Source organism: Poecile atricapillus, chromosome 3 (genome assembly GCF_030490865.1).
Source record: "Poecile atricapillus isolate bPoeAtr1 chromosome 3, bPoeAtr1.hap1, whole genome shotgun sequence".
NCBI lineage: Eukaryota > Metazoa > Chordata > Aves > Passeriformes > Paridae > Poecile > Poecile atricapillus.
In genome coordinates this window covers 61,220,134-61,241,181 of record NC_081251.1, presented here as the reverse complement: position 1 = coordinate 61,241,181, position 21,048 = coordinate 61,220,134, and the positions used below count along the sequence as shown (strand labels likewise).

The 21,048-nt window shown below is 39.8% G+C and overlaps 1 protein-coding gene across 4 annotated transcripts in view; it reads right to left on the bottom strand.

Annotated features, from left to right (window-relative positions):
- The window catches only part of ARID1B (AT-rich interaction domain 1B), a 326,155-nt gene that overhangs the window by 14,292 nt on the left and 290,815 nt on the right, over window positions 1-21,048 (bottom strand). For all 4 annotated transcript variants that reach the window (XM_058834007.1, XM_058834006.1, XM_058834008.1 and 1 more), the window contains 6 exons: window positions 19,813-19,922; window positions 18,900-19,058; window positions 12,796-13,005; window positions 9,204-9,408; window positions 1,468-1,606; window positions 248-420 (listed from right to left, as the gene is read on the bottom strand). In XM_058834007.1, coding sequence (XP_058689990.1) covers window positions 248-420; window positions 1,468-1,606; window positions 9,204-9,408; window positions 12,796-13,005; window positions 18,900-19,058; window positions 19,813-19,922 — 996 coding nt within the window. The remainder of the gene's footprint in view (window positions 1-247; window positions 421-1,467; window positions 1,607-9,203; window positions 9,409-12,795; window positions 13,006-18,899; window positions 19,059-19,812; window positions 19,923-21,048) is intronic.

The following is a 21,048-nucleotide window of genomic DNA, read 5'->3' as shown; positions in this document are numbered from 1 at the left end:
ATGAATTATGCCATTCCCCAAATGTATTCTTATCAGTGTTTTAGGATTCTGTTAATTCCAAAATAACAGGCATGACTCTGAGCAGGGAAAATATGACCAGACCAGAAACTCAACTGTACTGCACCTCTCTTTTTGCTACAAGGATACTAATGGCAAAATCATCAAAGTGAAAAAGCTCATTCTGACTACAACATCTTGATTACCTACAACACAGGGAAGAACACTTAAGCTCCTACAAAGAAAATACCTTTTCTCATTCCACCGAAAGGATCTTTATTCGGCTCATATGGCATCCTTCCCATCATATCTGGCATGTTTATTCCCTGCTGGTATGGTGCATTTGGCGTCATGGAGTTTCGCTTTGGGAACGCTGAATCACTTACATCAGAAAAGGGATCATGCACACTGACTGCGCTGTTCCTGGCAGATTAAGAAAAAAGAAACATTAACATCATCCTGTATTCATAACAACTGTGAAAACAGCCTAGACTACAATACAACTAGTTCACCATGCTGTGGCAGTGATCAGTGTAGGATACATCCAAGGAAGATGCAAAAGACTTTCACAATGGACAATCATTAAAAAGAATATACCTACTTTTCCCCCAAGCTTCTTTGTCTACTTACATTAGAGATCAGGATTTTTCATCTAGTTCTATTGTTTGTGTATTGTATTACTCATATAAAAATCCAACGCATCCTGAAATTTCACTAAGCTGTTTTGTTCTTTTTTACCTAGGAAACTCAATCTGAATTGAAGACAATTAAAAACAGTTCTTGCTATCCTTTCTGCAGCATTACAGATGGAGAAAAAAAGAACCTAAGTAAATTAAGTTTGGAGTGGCTCTGTACACAGTTCAAAGCTTCAGTTCCTGCTGAAGTCATAAAGAACTGTTTTGCTGGACTTCAGTGGACTAAGGCTCCTTAATGAATGGCGAGACAGCTTCACTTCAGATTAAGCCAGTCTGTGAGACTTCCAGAGCACAGAACTGAAATGGATCTCTTGGTCCATCCAGTTGAACTCTCTGCTATTTCAAACACTGTTACTGTATATGCTGTTCACAATTTGAATTCAGGTGACACCTTTAAACCACATGTTTCTCCTTCCTGAGCATGACTGAATCTGTTGACCAGAGGCGTACAGGATGAGCAAGGAAAGGAAGGTTGTGGTTCTAAGTTGGTGCTGTTGGGTTGCACCTTCCTCCCCTCTACTGACATACTCACATGAACCTCTTTGCACTGGTGCTTGTCTGATCCTTCTCTGGTGTTTAGAAAGCTAATAGACCTCTACTCCTTCCTCCCTTTCCCTCTCTCTCCTCCTCCTATAAAATAAATAATTTTCTGCCACTTTTCAGACTCTGACTGGTTTACCACAAAATCCTACAAGTGCCTAAGCAGCTAGGAAAGACCAGATTAAACTGCTGTAGAACTACAGCAATCAAAAATGAAGCAAAGCCCTTTTCATACCTGCCACCCTGCATAGGTGTCATCTGTCCATGAGGTGTGGATGCTGGTGTTGGGGGCTTCAAATCGCCTGGCACTTCTGTCATGGAATTACTACCAGTGGACTGTGGTGTCTGTGGGCCTTGCAGGGAACCAGAATTAGCTGAAAAATTAAAAAAAAAGTAATTATGAAAAGGTAGCAGCCAAATTCCTGTGGAAATAATAATCATCAAGGAAAGAAAATAGTTCTTTCCTCCAGAAGCCTGTGTATACCTCAATCCATCTCAGTACTTTATAACTTCCCCAAAATCCTCTGAGATCAGGATATGCTGTGTAGTAATAGCCATCATCTTTCCTAGAATCATGAATTTAATCTGCTGCCTGAAGCAACATGGATAGAAATCATCCAGATGAAGGATCATTTAAATCAGAGGTCAGAGATACAAAGTTAATTGCCTGTAGTTTACAACAGAGTAAATGAAGGTTGTTCTTTGGCATAGCTTCTTCATATAATCACTATTACAACACATGCGTTTATAAGAAATATTTCAGCCAGAAGCTTTTCATCATAAATTTAAGCTGCTATATTAATATAAATTCATGGTTTTATTTAGCACTAAAAGGCAGACATTTCCATGGTGAAACATAGCAAATGATTAGTGACACACTGCAATCCCATGGCATCTTTGAGATAGCATGGCAAAAGGTGTTATTTAAGAAATGCAAAAGGCAATCTGGGATCAGAAGAAAACAATAACTGAAAGTAGAATTTGAACAGGAGGCTACAGATAACTCCTAAAAGAATTGTAAAAACAGAAATGGACATCCTAACAAAATGTTAGTTAGGGTCAGTGATGTTAAAGCACATGTAACAAAACCAGGTCAGTTCTGCAAAATATTTGTTTAACCTGCAAAAACTTCTTTGTTCAGAAAGCAATAGAGTATCTGCACTAGAGTCCTCCTTAATGGAGGTAAATAGCTTGATATTCTTGGTATAGGAAACGTAGAAGAGCATTTTGCTGCTGTGTTCTGATGTGACTGAGCAGCAATAAAGACATGTAAATGAATACATCAGATATTGGTAATGGTAAAGATAACAGTAAAATACATCCAGACCAGTCTTCCAGAGTAGACACCAAAGCTACTGTTTTCACGTGACTACCGAACAGAAACATGCCCTGAGCCCAAAGCTCTACACAGTAGTTTTATGATTTAGAAGGTGGTAAGTGAGGATTAGTAACAACATCTAAGCCTTGGATCTGACAGGTCTTGCAGCAGAAATTCTATGGAAAGAGAACTTGCAGGATTCAAGTCTTTAGATGGAATTGGGAAAAAAATTACCAACAGAAAAACTTCACAAATCTAACACACTGAGTAGGACATGGATTTGGCTTGAGAGGTCATTCTTTTTTAATGAACTGTCATGTGTTTTATTGTGCCTGCCTATCTACGTTCAACAACCAATTAACAAAACTTTATAAATTACTGTTAGAGGGAAAATTGGAACAAGCAGTATGGGTTTTTCTTCTGTATATGAAAGAGAGTAGTTTATAATTGGCTCAGAATCCTAGAACACTCATCATCCTGACAGGCAGAGCTTGTTTTTAACTGAAGAACACCTTTTTTATATGTGATTCATTTATATCTGTAACACATGTTCCCCTATCTGGAAATCAGTCTCAGAAGCAAGTGCATATGTAAAATCCACATTGTGTGGACCACATTGTTCTTGTCCTCAGCTTTCTGAAGCAGTTTTGAATTATGCTTACATAGTAATGAGGTTCAAAAAAAAGTTTAGGAAAAGCTCTCTGATTGCATTAATACAGGAACAAGAACATTTGCAACCACTAATGTTAGTTACATTATAGTCTACTGTTAGCTGAAGGCTTTAGTGCTCTAATAAAACAAAAAAACCCATCATATTCACATAAAATGAGCTCTTTGTATATATGACCCCCAAGCTGGTCAAAATCATTCTTCTGGCCTTGAGCTTTAAACATAATTCTAGATTCTTCTAAAAAGCTTGAAAGCATTTCTGCGTTATGCCACAGACTGTCACAGACCATCTTGCTGTATTAGAAACATGTAAATAAACATCTTAGTGTACCCATATACTTACTGTAAATTCGGATATTGCCTAACCCTGCATATTTCTCTTATGGTGGGCTATTAAGAAGCAATTAAGCTTTTCCCTATCCTACCTGAGCAAGAGCTTAATTCATATCTCTAGCAAACCTAAAGGAAAAAAGTAAAAGATATTTCAGTATTTACAGGAATGCAAAATTATTCATAACAGTGTGTTTTATATAATCTTATATAAAGAAAGGTTTAAAAGAAAAAAGAAGATGCCAAATTGAGAAGCTACAAGTCCAATTTTTATCTTCAGAGTGTAGTTAAGAGGTTGGTTATTTTTCCTCAAGCCTCTTTCTAAATGACTGCTTATATACAACTGAAAAAATGAAGGCAAATGCTGTCATGAGAAGTGCAAAGTTTCTGGTACTGCTTTGTTAATACTTTGCCCCTGACCTCCATTGGGTTAGGGACACTTCTACAGATTAAGAACTGCAAGTGTTTCAGTCTCTGGATTAGGACTCCATCTACCAAGAAGAGCCTGTATTTCCTATTTCACCTTAAATTTTACATTTGCTGGGCTGCACTCTGAAAGTTTTACATCTGTTTTTGCAGGGATTTTATTATGTTTGATGTTTAATTTTGATTGTGGACATTTTGAAAGAGTACCTTTTAGAGTGCTTCATAAGCTTCAGTATTAAACCAAGCTCTAAGAAGGAAGACAAACAATAATGTTCTTTTAGAAAAAGTAATCTCCGCTGACATGATTCTGCAGCTATCTTGGGGATGTCCACGAAAAACGTATTTGTGGTGGGTTCATAGCTACTGAATTCCTCGTCTCACATCCACATCTAAGCAATAATTGTCTTTCAAGTATCATAACAGATTTGTAAGAATATGCTTTTCACAATACAAAATACATCATAACTTAAATACAATTTACATCTTGGTCAATGAGAAGGTGAGGTCTTCCACAGTTTGCTGTGGAAGTATGTGTTAATAACATATGATAGCACACATTATTCTCTGTAGCATGGAATTATAGTACTGGCATGACTTTTGCCTTGCAAAGCTTGCATAGCAGTAAGTAGTGCTTTCAGGAGAGACCCTTTATTTACCAGAGAAGAAATATGCAGCTAAAAAAAGAAATAAAACCTTCCTCTTGCCAGCAATTTTTTTCCCTTAAAAAAAAAAAAAGAAAGAAAAGGAAAAAAGAATGAAACCTCTTGAAACTCCATTAATGTGAGGCCTGACATGCTCTCTAGGATATCCCTACCTTTTGCCAGAAGCTACAAATGTATACTCTAAAGTAAACAATGGAAAGGTTACTGAAGGTTAAATACATTCACATACTTCAGAGCGAACAGCCAGCCACCACGCTGGGAAGATAATTTACACAGCACGAACCCAGTGCCCCAGTTAGGCTGGACTGGGGGCTGCTGGCTGCTGCAGGGCCCCCCGGGCAGGAGTGGATGCAGCCACAGGGGCACCTCTGCCTGTCCCCCCAGCCACCCCTCCCAGCCCCTGGCCCATCCATCTTCAGTGGGGATTCCCTGGCTGGCCTCATGACACGCTCCATGACATCACCTGCCTGCTAATAATAGCACTTCAGTCAGCCACCCGCCAGCAGAGACGGATGGGTTTGGTTACAGGCGCACTCACTGAATGGCTGTGTCCTGCGGTGCCGCGTCGTGTCCCCCCCGCCAGCCCCCTCCCCAAGTCTCGTTTCTCTGCTGCCAAGGAAACACAGGCAACACACTCCTGGCGCCTCTTCGCTCCCTCTGTCCAGCACAAGCGTATGGTTTTCCCAGGTTTGCTTTAATGAAATCTCTGTTGACATCAGGGCCAGCTGCTGTTACTCACAAGCATCCTCAGCTGAACCACTTTGGCCATCCTGTTCATTCAACACAGGATAAATTCTGAGCCTGTTATTTTGAGAGTTGTGCACACATAACTGCACACTGCAACTAAGAGAGTGCCAGAGTACAGCAAAGGAAGATGACTCCTTCATGCTGATGCTCCTTTAGAATTTTTTCTCCAGCATCCATTAGTGCTTACAGTAATGGTGCTAGAATTCTTCTCAGTTTAGAACTTCCCACATTATTTGTGAGCATTTTGGTCAAAACTATCAAACACACATGACAGGAAAAGCATTTTGTCTTTGCACCCACTCCTGGAAAGAAGGAAGACCTACAATGCCTCTCTCTCTAAGGGAGTTTTAATGCAGCTAAAGTCATCAGCAGTTGACATGGACCTTGGCACAGACCCAATGATCAGGACAGAAGGCCACCATGGATCCCCCAATAGTTATTCTGTCATCAGGCATTTGCTGCTGTCCTTCGCTGCTGACGGTATTACCTGACCCAGGCAGATTCAGGCCTCAGCCAACCACAAATGCGTCACCAACCTGCACAGCCTCAGAGCAGTGCAAGGCACACTAACACATTCAGGCCCCTACCCCTCCCCAGGAGCTTTATAAAAGAGCAGAAGAGGCTCTGACAGTGCTATGAAGTAAGAACTATTGAAATTAACACCTAACCCTAACACCTTGGCTACTGTGCAAATCTCTGCTGATCAAGGCCAACCAGAGTCACTTTGCTGCTCTAATCTCACTCCTTTTTTCAACTTATAATTGCTGACACTACCATGAATTTCACTGTACACCACACTAAATTATTTACTCCTTTATGTACCATTTACCTTAATAGTGATGTTGTAAAAAACAGAAGTGATAGAAGAATCCTGAATATAGTGCTACAAGCAAATGGACACGTGATCCCAGACCTCTGTCTCACAGTCCCATAAATTTGACTTACACATCACATCCTTTTCTTGACTGTGCTCTTCCATATAAATCTCCTCACCATGGCTGTCACACTGTGCTTCCTAGAACTCCTCTATGCCTGTGTTCTAAAGGTCATCTGTGAGGCAGTCACATAACCACCCCTTGGATGTGAGATATCTGCAAGGAACGGATTTACTCTAAGCTGCACTTCAGCCTGCTCCCACCTTGCATAACCACCCACCTGGGAACTATGATGACATTGGGAACTGAATCCTTCTCTGTACTGTAAAGGCTGCTAGTCCTGATGTATTCTTATGAGAAATTGAAATATTTAATTTTCAAACTTGTATGAAGTTCAGCTGACTTTTAAGATCTCAAGACCTGTTTCATAGCATCAGCTTGTTAGAACTGGACAAAATACAACACTCTCCTCTCTGAGCCAAGTCCTTCTGCTTTTCCATCAGATTAACTTCAGCCCTAATACTGTAACTAGTTCTCTGCAAATGGATTTGGCTTCTAAGTGGCTCTGCCTACACTGAGCTAACTGCACAAGAGAGGCTAATGGTTAAAGCAAGGACCTTTGGAGGCTACTGTTTCTTGTTGTATTGGGCTCCTGTTTCCTCTGAATGCCAAAGACTGACAGATTATCTAAAGTATGTCTACAACTCTGCCTCTTTTGTGCAGCTAAAATGTTAATGTTGGTATATACTAAAGGAAAAGGAACAAGAAAAAAGCTGACTATTAAAGAGAACAGGCTTGTACTCTCTGAGGCATCTATACCTCAGCGGGATTTCATGTACTAAAGCTGATACACACTGGGAAAGCCTTTCTCTGTACAGAAGTGCAGTCCCATTCAGTGACACGAGCTCTTTTCTCTCCAACAAAACAAACCTTGAGATCCTTGCTTGCTTCTCCCATTCCTAGTCTCTATGTCCTGCTGTGCTTTTATTTTAGAAAAATAGTTTCAGTTCTCCTCAAAGACAGCTTGCTTGAATGTTATGATAAATTTAAACTTGGACTTTGCCATTTTCATTTGTAGTGTCGTGATGCAAAAGGACCCTGTAAAGTGGTACAGCTGACATTTCCATCCCTCTGTTTCATGTTTACACATTTAAATAACAATTCTTCATCTCGAAATTTAGCTGATTTATGGTGATCGTCCCCAAATCAACTACTGAGAGAAGTATTGGAGAGAGGAGGTAAGGGAGGAGAGAACAAAGTGTAATACTCTCATTTTTAGAGACAGATGAATCTCTTCTTCACTGTCCTTAGCAAGCCTAACTATTTCAGCTTCCTTTACCAGTCTTCTCAGGAGATGATGGGCATATATTATTTTTTGCTGCTGTGCACATTCAGGATACTCTGTGCTTATTTCAGACAGATAAACATTTGGACTATGGGCTTTACTTCTACTACCGAGTGTTTTTCTCTGTTTTCTAAAATTGAATTGCAAGTCCTTTCTATTAAACAATCACCACTGGGGTACCTGATAACCCTAGGTTTTAACAAGGTGGAGGAAATATTTAAGTTATTACACAGAGATGTGCTTAGGAAGATTTTAACTAAACACTTCCTCAAATCCTTACACTGAATAAAACAGTCTGAGAAAGATTTAAGCCTTATCACTGTTATCTTTTTCTATACTGAGAAAGCATTATTGTAAGAGATAATCTTGGAAAGGCCAGAACTTTATTATATGACTATAAAGGTCTTTGCAATTTTCCAGTGTCCATGATAGGGTACTGAAGTCATGCAATTGCAAACTGTCTGCAGGGCTTGCTGGGTCTCTGACTCTCCACTTCCCATTTTCAGCCAGTGAACTGCACTAACAGAAATTAGGTTAATTGATACTTTTCTAAAACTGTGTTCTACTGCAGGAAACTGCTGTAAACATCCCAGAAATTATATATTCTTTTGGCAGTAAGTGACGGTGGTCTGCCTAATAGTAACTGTGGCAGTAGTTTGCAAATTTTGTCAAATTATTTTGTTGGTCAGAAAAACTAATAACAAAAGGAATAATCCAAAATAATTAAAGGATTTTTTTACTCTTCCATGGGTAGTCCAGAAGGCAACATCTAGACTAATACTATGACTCTTCCTACGTACTTAAAATGTTTCTACTTAAAAATAGTCCTGCAATCAGTATCAACTGTGACTATCAAATCTTGAGAATCTTAAGTGACATGAATTTAGAAAGAAAACAGTGGTTTTAAGCACCACACCATAAATGGAAGAAGGAACAGCCAAAATAAAGCAATGCCAGCTCCAATTTTTCAGATGAGAAGATAAAAACAGTGATCCTAATGACTTACCTGATACACAGGATTAGCAACAAAAGAGCAGAGAGCGTGCCTACAAACTAGGGTGTCTGGCAGTGGGGATACACCGTACCCTCAGCTTTCCATCTGCCACACATTCAACACGAGCTGCATCAGAGCAACCATCTGAGACACGCTGATCAGTCCAGCATCTGCCATCCTGCTCCAACTGAAGCATCGCTGATCAACAGTTGTGTTGAAAAGCAGCTTCAGTCACAGCAAGGAAAGGGCAGGTACCAGAGCCTGACCTTTAGACAAATGCCTGCTCCTATCTTAACATCTGTGCAAAACTCTGTTCTTTTTATTACACTCATGTCTCCAATGTTAAGGGTACGCTAACACACACGTCTTCATAAGTTGGAGTGAGCAAGGACAAACCAGACACACAACTGTGGTGGCCCTGAAGATTTCGCTCTGGTTTGACTCAGGAGCTGGCTCCAAGTTTGAGAACAAGATGCCAGCAACAGGTTTATCCTTGTTTTTCCAGCATTATCAAGACACGCTTATAAATATACAGGGTGCAACTACCTAGTATGCCTTGCATTCAAAAAATGATTGCGTAAGAGGCTGCAGTTTATTTGGCTTACCAGGAGATGGCGGCTGAATCTTAGGTTGTTTCTTGGTATCTCCAGTGCTGAAGACTTCTGGAGGGGGCTCCTCCCCTCGCTCAATCTTGCACTCGAAGGCAAACAGGTACTGAATGTATTGTTTTTTCAGGGAGCTGGCTGCGCTGCTCGAAGTGCCAACGTTCAAGGTGGTTGCCAGCTCACGCCACTTCTTGTTTTTATTAACCTAGCAAAGTAAACGGCAGAATCATTGGCTTGCAGCAAAGCGCTTTGTTTAAGTCAGGAAACAAAAAAAAAAAAAAAAAAAAGCACTTAATGTCTTGGTTTACTTTTTTTTATTTTCCTCTTTTAACTAATGCTCATTACTCCCACACGCAGTAATGCACAGACAGCATTTACAGTTATAAAGCCATTAAGGAACCTGCTGATAGCTACATAAAAAGCTTTGCTTGTGGAGTCTTCTGCATGGTGCATCCTTTAAATGTCTTACGCCCTTCCAGGGCCTGTGCTCTTCAGTTAGCAATCCATCTCCAAGCAAATTCCTGCTCACTCCCTCCCTGACACCCACCCACACCCACCCCATTCTAATTAAAAAGCAGCTTCTAAAATATAATTTAGAAAGCAATAACAGTGTTATTCTGCAATTTGTTTGAACATTGATATGAAAAATAAATTTTTCTCCCAAATAACCACCAGCTGTCAAACAGTTCAGCTTGTAATTCCTGGTTCAATTCCTTTCACTTTAGTGCATCTTGCAGGGACAGATCAATGATCCTCTGGCTAGATGAGAGGCAGAGTGAAGCCAGGCCCCTTAATTAATTAAGGCAGACTTCAAACACTCATGGCTAGTCCAGCAATACTCTGTATTACAATGCTGACTGCACCACTCCACTGTGAGTCCTGTTTGCAGTTTAAGGCTGAGGATATTGAAAGACTCTGCTCATGAGTTCCTCAAACACAGCTGATCTGTAATAATAGCGAAGTTCATTTGTCATCCTGGGTGATGCCACTGACTCATTCAGCTGTACCATTCGTAGCAGCCACTGCTTTTGCTGTAACACCTGATGCCTTTAAATTCATTCAACCAGTTATGCAATTTCTACATATGATCCAAGGAGCAGGGTCAGCACCAAAGTAAACTGGCTTTAAACATCTGAGAAATCTCATCTTTTCTGGGTAGCAATTCTGATTCCATGATGTCTGCTACTTGCCCTAAGGCCTGATATTTTAATGACTCTCTCTTAACTTGCATAGCTAGAAAGATTATCATTAGCCATACTATTCCTTAGTCTGTGTGCCAGCAAAGAAAACATTTTCTTAAGTTTCTCTCAGTGTTTAATAACACTGTAACTGCTGCCAGTCAGCAAAGATCTTTTGAGGATGGCATTAACAGCAAGCAGGTTGGCATGGCTATGCCACATGTTTTTATTTCTCTGGTACATCCTGCAAGAACTCAGGAGTTAAAGGAGACCAGATTTTCATAAACTGCCCTTGTTGAGGCTTGAAATCCAGTTACACAGCTCTTTGTGCCTACTGGCTTACAGCTAAGTGGTGCGTAATGAACACATTGCATAATGCAAACAGAAATGTTCATGCCTAAATGCCCAGTATATTGGCATTTAAAAGAAGACTGCCAGCAGCTGGTCTGTTCATGTTGGGACCCCATCAACAGCAACTCCTCAGACAAGGAACATGCACCACTGCTGCACAGCTCCACCCACTGACACTCTCCAGGCAGAGTCACGAGATGTGGAGTGCAGCAGTTGGAGCAACAGCTTTTAAGGAGGGCACTTAAATGAAACTCAGTAAGCAAAGCTCTGAACCTCTGAGTAGCTCTAAACAGATAAACATAGTGACCATTCATGTGTGTGCACCAGAAAAACCAGGAGCCCTCATTTTAAGTGTAAATTTTCACTAGTACTGAAGCATAGAAATTTGTAACTTTAGCTTTTTCAAAAATCAGTCTAAGTGAACAGCATCTATTCTTTGGCAAAGCATAATGTCTGTCACTGAAAATCAACACTGAATGTCCCAAAATAAAATAAATTTCCATAATAAGCAAACATGAATGACTCTCTAGAATATCCCATCTGCCCCCCATCTTGCTCAATTTTTGATGCTAAGAGTCATACTGTGGGCACAATCATACTGTACAAGGCAGAGCAGCTGCATGATACGATTTACCTGTAATAAAGTTTCTGAGCTAAAAGTAATCAAATCTGTATGATGCTGAGGGGCATGAGCTGATCACTAAAAATGTCAGGATAACATCTCTTACCAATATACAGCATTTAACAACTGGCAGAATGAACTATATTAGGTTTCTCTCCCTTCCTTTAATAATAATAATAATTTAATAATAAGAATAGCTAAAATAAGAATAGCCTGGATTTGAAGGGCTAATGAACTAATTCAGTAGTTAAATCCTATGTTGTGAGGTGCACTATTAAAAATAGCCTTGAAAGCGGTACTAATTGATGTTGGACATTCCTTTCTTGAACTAACCACATAGATTATGAAAATAAGTTGTCTTTTTGAGAATCTGAATTGTTTGCCATATTTTTGAGCTCAGATTTTGTAATTAGTGTAGAATTGTATGTTTTAATATCACATTTTATATAATATTACACCTGTAATTATCTACATGTTGGCTATATTTAAGACCTCATTTTGCAAGGTATTGAACAAATGTTCTCATAAACACAGAACTCATGGATCTCTGCACTTTACAATAGTTTCTGGTGTCTAGCCAGTGATCCCCTAGTTGCAAGGGATGCTTTGTACAAGCATCAGGCAAGGCCAGGTGACTTTGAATGCCAAATCTAAGACTGCAAGTACTGACCATTTTCTCCTGCTTTCACTTTAGATGCTAAACAGTGAAATATTTCATTTTGCTCTCTGGTGAACAGCCTTAGAGAATTCATGTATATTTTTCCAACGTCCCTTTGCAAAACTTCAACTGGTGAGAATGCAAATGAAGGCTTCTATTTCTCATCTGTGACTTTTTTATTCTCAGCTCTTCCTGCTTTCATTTTTCATCAACTCATTTAGGTAACTCACCTTTTCCTTGGAATCATTATGTTTGCAAGGTAACCCAAAATATCCTGTAAGCATTTTCCAAACAAAGCACAGTCCATGTCTAAGAAACAAATATACCATATAGAGACTTAAAGATTAGGGATGAAGGACTGTGTTTTAAGAATATGTCTGCAGCTTCTCTGGAAAGATGAACTGAATTGTCCTACAGGCTGTATCTCTATATAGGAAAGGCGGACTTAAAAATTTCCTTTTCCTTTTAGCTCTGTCATCTGCTTCTTATTCATAATTTTGATCCAGTGGCCTTTTCCTCTTTTCTTCTCTCAGCAGCATTACTAGATTCCCCTGAAAAAGCAACAATTTCATCTGTCTACAGCAGTGGTCAATCTTGATTTAAACTGTAAAGTTTTAGGGCCATTATGCAGCCCAAAATGAACTCCGGACAACTACCAAACCATGGAACCATTTTCTTCAACAATATTGTCAGGGCTGAAAACCTAATGATGTATTCAGCAGGAATACTGTAGAAAAAAAGAATAGACTTTTTGAAGGTTCATTTTTAACCAGCTTTTCTCACCTGTGCTAAACCTCCAATCTCTTTGACGCAGACATAGAGCCTGAACAGGTCCAAGGGCTTCTTGCCCACAGCTGGCAGACTGGCCACAGGCGTGCCCCTCTCCTCCATGAATGTCAGGTAGCGATCCACCCACATCTTGCGCTCCGGCTCATTTCCTAGCTCATAGACTTTAGTTATCTTCTCTCCAGTTGTGGTAGAGGAACTTGATTTCTAAATTGCAAGAAGAAAAGAAAGAGTTGGGGGAAGGGTGGGAGGGGAAGGGAAAAGAAAGTAAGAAACTCACAACATTGAAAAAGAGAAGATGTCAAACAAACTAAAGCTATCACACAACAGTCAGGAATGAAGGCTACTAGTTCAGGCACAAACAGTACATTCTGTCCATATACAGAAAAGTCAGCTTTATAAATAAAGGGCCCAAACTCCCCATTTTCATATTTCTTTCATTGATCTGAACTTTGGATCCCAGAAGGCAAGTTTCTGATGTTGCCTCATGTCATCTTAAGAAGAGGTAGCTCTCACAGAGTGTTTCTCATCCACTTATCTTAAAGTGCTTTGCAAGCAACTATTCTGGTAAAATTAGAAACAAGGTTTTCCCACAGAAGTTCAGAAAATCCTAAAACCAAACCAATCCTCTCCTCTTTGCCCTCAAAGATGAGCTAGAAAACCTGAAAGTGATCCTCCAGAGCAGGAATTGCACAAAAATAGCTTGAAGTGTGAATCATGGCAAACTAGTACATGGAGAAGTAGTCTTCTCTTCAGAGTCACAAATGGTTATGCTTTATTACCACTTCACACCACTGTGGCCAGAAAGCAAGATGAACAAGAGCACCTACAGTACTAGGAGATTGGTGGTAATATTCTTTGTGAAGTGCCAATTAGCTGCCTGATCCAATGAGGCTTGTAAGTAGCAACTACTCTCCTCCCTTGACGGAGTACAGATGATACCCGTCTCAGCTGTCCTACCTTGCAAAGGGAATGCGTATTATGACCTGGGGAAAACCAAGGATGGATAGCAATCAGAGCTGAGACACCACCAGGAAAAGAAGAGGTGGCAAGAGCAGAATTCCATCTCTGCGACAAAAAGGTGGGAGTGAACCTGCTTTCCTATTGCTCTTTGGGTGTTACAGCTACTGAAAGCTCATGTTAAGTTTGATTCTTTTCTTTTTTTTTTTTTTTGAGAGCAGAAAGCACTGAGGCTGCGACACAAGCTATACATTCTCACCCCATCTTTTCTGTGCAATGTAACCCTGTGAGCTGGGCTCTGTGCCATGTGTGGACAGACCCTGTCACAGACCCTACCCAAGCTGCCTCAGCTCTGACAGCAGAGAGGGGCTGCTGCTACAGCAGGAAGACCCTCCTACTTGCAGAGCGTGAACTGATTTGCTCAGTAGTAGAAGATGGGAGTGGTTTAGAATTAAACACAAGGGAGAAAGACTGACATAAAGCTTTGGGAAAGGAGCCAAATATGTGAAAGGAAACATATCCTTTATGTCTGTATAGTGAAAGCCTAAACTTTGTTGTTGATTGCAGTAGACACTTCTTAAAACTCATCTAGTCAATCACTCCTTCCCTCCTTTGCCTTTTCCTTACATTGAACTGAAGACAGACTATTGTCAAGTAAACAGAAACTCACTCCTAATTGAACACCTCTAAAAAGATCCTCATTGTACCTCACAGATGCTACAGAACCACTAACTTTGGCCTTGTCCCCACATAATGGTGAGGCCTGGAACTCAACACCATAAAAGAGGGATACAGCAGAATAGAACCCCACTGCCAATCATCAAGAGCATTGCCACCATTCATCTTGCATGTAAGCCTGGAAAATATGACAGACTCTATCTCCTTCCAGCTATCAGCGGCAACTTGGCAAAACTGGAAGAGAGTCAGGAGAGAAGAAACATGAAGCCAAGGGGGGTGACCTAGCAGTTCCATGAGCCATTGCTGTTCTTTCTAGTGAATGGATATTCATTTTAATTAAATAAACAGCCTCCTTTAAAGATTTCTGCCTTGCTGACACTGTAACTTCTTCACAGCAATCCTTCCTACAGGGAGATATGATTACCTTTTTTAGAAATGAGGTGCATGCCTGAATTTACTTCAGCCAGACTTAGTTGCGTTACAACTCCTACTGAAGTGAGAGTCAGGGCTAAATTTGTTTTATTAATACTAAGTGGCTGGCAGGAAGTATATTGACAGGAATCCTGCAAATTATGCAAAGAAAGCACAAACTGATTCTGTAATAGCAACCAATTTACTGAAAAGTATGACTTGCTATGTATCTGAGTGTTCAAGAAAATCAGTTTAACTCTTAGCAACAAATACACTTTGTCAAAGTTTGGGAAGGTTTTTTGTGTGGGTGGAAAGGGGAAAGTAGGGAAGTCATGTTACATCATTTGATGTTGTGGTGAGTGCCAGATACATGATCACAGGCTTGAACAGCTGAATGAACTGGAACTACCCCACTACCTTTTGCAGTAACTACGGAGTTACTCTACTGCTGACCAGCATCAGCTTTAATCTGACAGTTAAAATGCCCCAGAACTCTACAAAAATGAAGGTGGAAAATTCTAGCTTTTACCAAGCAAATTTTCTATGTGCCTATAGTCTAACATGAGGCAACAAAATAGTTTCTATCTCACTTTTATGGTGAACCACGTTCAGGAAAGTTCAGACTTACCAGTTTTGGAGTTTCATTTTTATATGTTAAGATTCACTTTTTCAAATCAGATTCAGAGCAGAAGGGAAACAGTTAAGAATTTTTCTTTCTGCATTTTTCTACTATACATCTCAAATGATGCTGCTTTTCAGCAGTGTGGCAGCAAGCTCTAAAATGACAGTATAATCTGAAAACTTTTCACAGCTTACAGAAGGTAAGAAGTGTTTCTTACTGTGTGAGCTTTCAGGTTGTCATGCTTTGTAAAATGGGTGCAATTTTCTTCTAAAATGAAATGTTAACTTTAGAAGAATGCACTGGAGGGAAGAATGCAATTCCTCAAGAGGAAAGATCCTTTTCTCTTCTCTATTTTTATAAATGTAAATGGCTAAAGATGACAGATGTGTGCAAGCTAGTCTACACACAAACAAACTTCAGTTTCACACGGGCAGGTTCAGCTGGAAGCCTAAATTTACCTATAAATATTAAATAGTAACCCTTATAAAACAAGGGTTTAAAAGAGAAAGATCCCATTTTAAACTAAAATGAGCACATCCCAGGCACTGCTGGTAGAACACAGATCGTGACCTTCGGTTAAGTATGTTGATAATTCTGGTGACAGAAGAATGCTAGTGCAAGCCTGTGGCACGTATCTTTAGTGATTTAGTTATTTACTCTGCCTGCAATCCCCAGCACTCTTCCACATGATATACTGGCAGTGTTTAAATGGTGATTAAAAAACTCCATCAAAGTATGTGGATACTAAATCCAATTCCCATACTAAACCTGTCGAAACCCATACTTTGTTTTCAATACACCTACCCACTATTGAAACTGTATAATATGCGGACCCTTGTATGATGAGTCTGCAGAATTCTTCAGAGCAACACAAATTTCTGTAGGAGTTATTTTCACATGAAAGGCAGTGGGTAGCTGCTTCTGTACATATCTTTAAGGATCTATATTTATACAGTTATCTACTCTTCCCTTCCCTGACTTTAATGAAGAATTTGCCAATATTACGTGTGTTACACAGACCTCTTTTACTACAGGACAGAGCATGCACACACAGGCAGGTAAAACTGCCCAAGTCCAATCCCTGGCAGAGGCTTGTGCAGGACACATTCCTTTGTCAAGATTTTCTCCTGAAGGACTCTGGAGACCCCTCCTGGCTAGCACCATGGAGGTGTAGTACTGTCCAGGTGTATTCACTGTCATGCTCATAGGTACCTATGGACAGTGAAAAGCATTTTACGGGGTTTTCCTAACCTACTCATGCGGCAGTGACCTTGCATAATTTACACCCACACTTGAAATGTCTCTTTTAGAGAATTTTAGAACTATCTCACCACTATCAGGGATGCACTTATATGCAAAACTGGCATAGAAGAAGTGTCCTTTTCCTGGCATACCCAAAGAGGCCTCAAAACCTAATGTTCAACATTTCTTTCTCCCCATTTTCTCATGCCTCCCTTCCACACGAAACAGCTGAAAGAGAGGATCCACTTAGCAGGGGTACCTTGAAGTGAATCAGAGACCATTCCCCCCTGCTTTTATCCTCTACTGGAATGGAGAAGTTGTAGCACATGAAGCGGCTTTGGGATTTAATGAACCAATTCAGGCTGTTTTCAAGTGTAACGAAATGCCTGCAATCAATCGTTCCAGTCTATGTCAGGCTGCTGTTGAAGTCGATGAAGTTATCCAATCCACTGGCCTTCATAGGTAAAAAGGGATCAGCTCATTTGCAGCACTTATTTTTCTATCATTCCAAAGCACTGTATTTATCCATGTCTAACTGAAGCTTTTGGAGAGAAGGACATTCAGAAGAAATTGAAAGCACAAACTTTCCTCATTTATTTTTTCCAATGTTATACTCTGTCAATAATCTATACTTTATTTACACAAAAAAATTTCTGCCTATGTTCGCAATGACTCCAGGATTTGCTATGCAGTTTATGCAATGAGCTCAGGAATGCATTGCAATAACCCTCTTGCTTTCCTCCAGAAAACTGCCCGAACAAGTAATACCCCAAACATTACTACAAAGAAAACTAACAGAATTTTTGGTGTCACCCTTTCACAAATGCTTGTAAGAAAAAGATGAGACCTTGTGGGAACAATTAACATCAGCTGCCTTCTGAGACTCAAAGTTGCTGTCAAATCAAAATCCAAAGATTTAAGTGGTACATTTCATGCCATGCTGCCCCCTTGCTCAGGGGATTCTGTAAATGTCTGGGTTTTGGATAGTTAGATCTCTTCCCCTCTGACTGGCCTTCCTCTGCTTGCCTGAGACATACTCTTTAACATACCACTTTGAAAAAACTGTTACCAAGGAATTATTGCTAACTTAAGTGCACTTTAACACTGGGGAAAACCCCCTTTATATTCTGCACAAGAATGTTACATTATTTTTCTACAGAGAAATTGCGATCATTTCCACTTTTGATAAAAAGAAGAGAAACAACATATATATTCCTAATTATAAAAAAAAAAAAAAAAACAAAGCAAAAATGACCAGATGGACATTTGCTCCCCAAAGATCGTCTTACATCTGCACTCTCTTTTCTATATGTGCATACAGATTTTCTAGATGTGTGCATATATATAGATAAAAAGATATATGATGGAATCTGATTTTAGCTCCACACATCTCTCTCAGGTTTTTCTTTACAACCTGTATGAGAATGATTAAACATTACTCATCTATAAAATAGTTTTCTAAAAATGTACATGCATCAGGGTCTTTTTTCAGCTCAACGTCTGGGTTATTTCAAAATAACCAAATGAAGCAAAATTAGAAACAATTTTGGTTTAGACTGTGCCTTGACAGTCTAATGGCTGTATTTCCAAATACACAATTCAAAATTAAAAATGTTTCAAAAATATAAATGGCAACTTTTTTGTGGTGCTGAGTCTATAATTTGACTTTTGATGGGTATTTGTTTCAGTAGGGGAGAAGATTTCTCATTTTGTTTTGTTTTTTTTTTCCCCCCCTAAATAATCCTAGTAAAGACGAGTGCAGCAACCAGAGTGAAGTCAGTTATGTGAAGGAGTTTGGGCCCAGGAACAGAAATGGAATTGTTCTTAACAACACAGTTGGCATGCTTGGAAGCTGATGCATTACAGGAAGGATGTTTTCTTCACAACAACTGCTGTTTTACCAGACAGCACACTCACATGATGCACACAATTTTACTCTTTCTTATTTCAAAGTACTGTTGGGACAAATTGTGCCCTTGGATAAGCATGCTCAGGCCCCACTGAAGCCAGGCAGTGGAACTTACAGTCATGTGTCCGAGAGCAGAATTTGTACCCAGTGTTATAAAGAAAGAAAACTGTTTAGTGGATAAATAATAAAGAAAAGGAATTTACAAAACAAACAAGCAAGCATTAAAATATAATTAATTACAAAAAATAAACAAAAACCAAAATAACCAGAGCCACTTACAGGGCTTGATGGAGTCTTTGGCCAGCCTGGGCTGCTAATGCTATCACTTTCATCTCCATGAAATGAGGAGATGCTAGCAGAGCTTGGGGACATTGGGGAAGGGACTGGCAGGTTGCCTGGGGTTGGGGGCTGAGAAATACCCTGAGAGCTGTAGCTATCCTGTGGTAGAGGAATACAAAAAAAAAAATATGACAAAGGCAGGGCAAACTTTATTAAAAACAAAAAAAAATACATCCAGTTTAACAGACTGACCAACTTTTATATATAAAATATATATAAACAGAGAGACACATACAGAAAACACACACATATATAAATATATTTATATATATATATAAAAGGTATTAAAACAACATTGTTAATTAGTATAATTTGGAAAGTTTGCTGGATGCTTGGCTAAAGTCACTAAGCCACCATGCTTACTTCAAGCGCACATGAAATGCTAAGCATGGGTTTCCCATTATGAAAGAAAGAAACAAAAACAAGCTGTTCACCTTATTTAATCAAATAAGGTATGAAAGCAAAATATTAAAGTATGTTGCTGCTGCGGCCAAAACAGGAAGCTTTAACTGAAGGCAAAGAAAAATGGCTGCAAGGATTGAAACCAGGCAAGACCCTTCTTTCCCACCCACCTGGCACAGCCAAATACCCACGCAACTTTTGGCTTGGGATGCTTTGCCCCCGCAAGTTAAAATGCCGTAAGAACTAGTAACTTTCAGATCCACACAATGAAGAAAAAAAAAAAAAAGAAAAAAAAGAAAAAAAAAAGAAACAAAGAAACAAAGAGATTGCACATGAATGGAAAGGCATGCAGGAAAGAACAGAAGTGGGCAGGACAAAACAAGGAGATGAAGGACAACACAGCAGACTTCTGCGGGCGGAACCAACACCACGTGCGGAAGATGGTAAATACCTTTGACTTGCTCTCGGGTTGGGGGGCTCCTTCTTCTTTGCCATCTGCTTTGAGAGGAAGGGGAAGTTTGGACTCACCAGGTGTCATCATATCTGCAAGACCCATAGGTGCTAATCGAAAACAGGAGAAACAGTTAAGCATGACTGTGTTTGGCTTTGTAGGCAAAAACACGCTTCCTGCTGCACGGTTGTGGTGCCACATGAAGGAGAGGTTTTCCCACCTCTGTCCTGCTATTCTAGCATCCGGAAACCTGGAAACCTCTTCAGTTGAATTGAGGAAACAAAGGAGAACAAACAAGAAAAGAATACAAGCACCATGCAACAACCACCACTTAACAGAGTAGAATTCATTCTTCATGCTGCTGGTGCTCTTCAACAATCTCCGTGTTTGTCCACAACATTTTAACACTACAAGTCTATTTTAATTACTGCACTCTCCCTTTAGCAATAGACAAATGTAAATGAAAACAATGCATGTTCTGCTTGCCATGTTGAATCCAAGGAAAAACTTGCATTTTCCAATTACATCTGTATTAAGATTGGTGTCCAGCAGATAATTCCTGCCCCTACTGACTTCAATATGAATGGCTCAGCCACTGTGAGCCTTAACTACAGAATTACAAGCTGTAAACTGTGCTCTGTTGGAGAACCAGCACTCAGCTTCTTCCTCCTGCCAAAACGAGGTGGGACTATAACGAACACACAAATGTCTTTCTCTGATAATGGCATAGAGCTGCTTCCCAGGGGTGAAAGGAGTTTAAGGGTTTTTTTTTTTTTGAAGATTCAAATGCCAAGTATAGTATTACTGCTGCAGAGCTGCTGGGTTCCTGGATTTCTAGAAAGATACATGAAGAAACATTCAGACAAATAGACAGAAAATATTGGGCAGAGTAGATGCTAGGAGGTGCCATGACACTGAATCAACGCAAATGACCAGAAAACAGCAGCAAGACACCAGGCAATTCTTCGCCTGCTGAAAACCATGTGCACAACATTTGTGGAAGACTGGATTACTTTCCCTTTCTCTCTTTTTAATCCCCCTTATACCCTTCTTTCAAAGGATATGAGGTAAAAAAAAACCCATACAGAATAACCTAAAAGACAATAAGAAATAAAAAAAATATATCCCAAATGTAAAAATGTAAGACTCAGTAAAGGATCATTGTCTTTACCAGAGTAGCGTGGCTCTTGCAAAATGACAGTGCTGGCTTGCACCAGGCAGCAGGCACACCACACA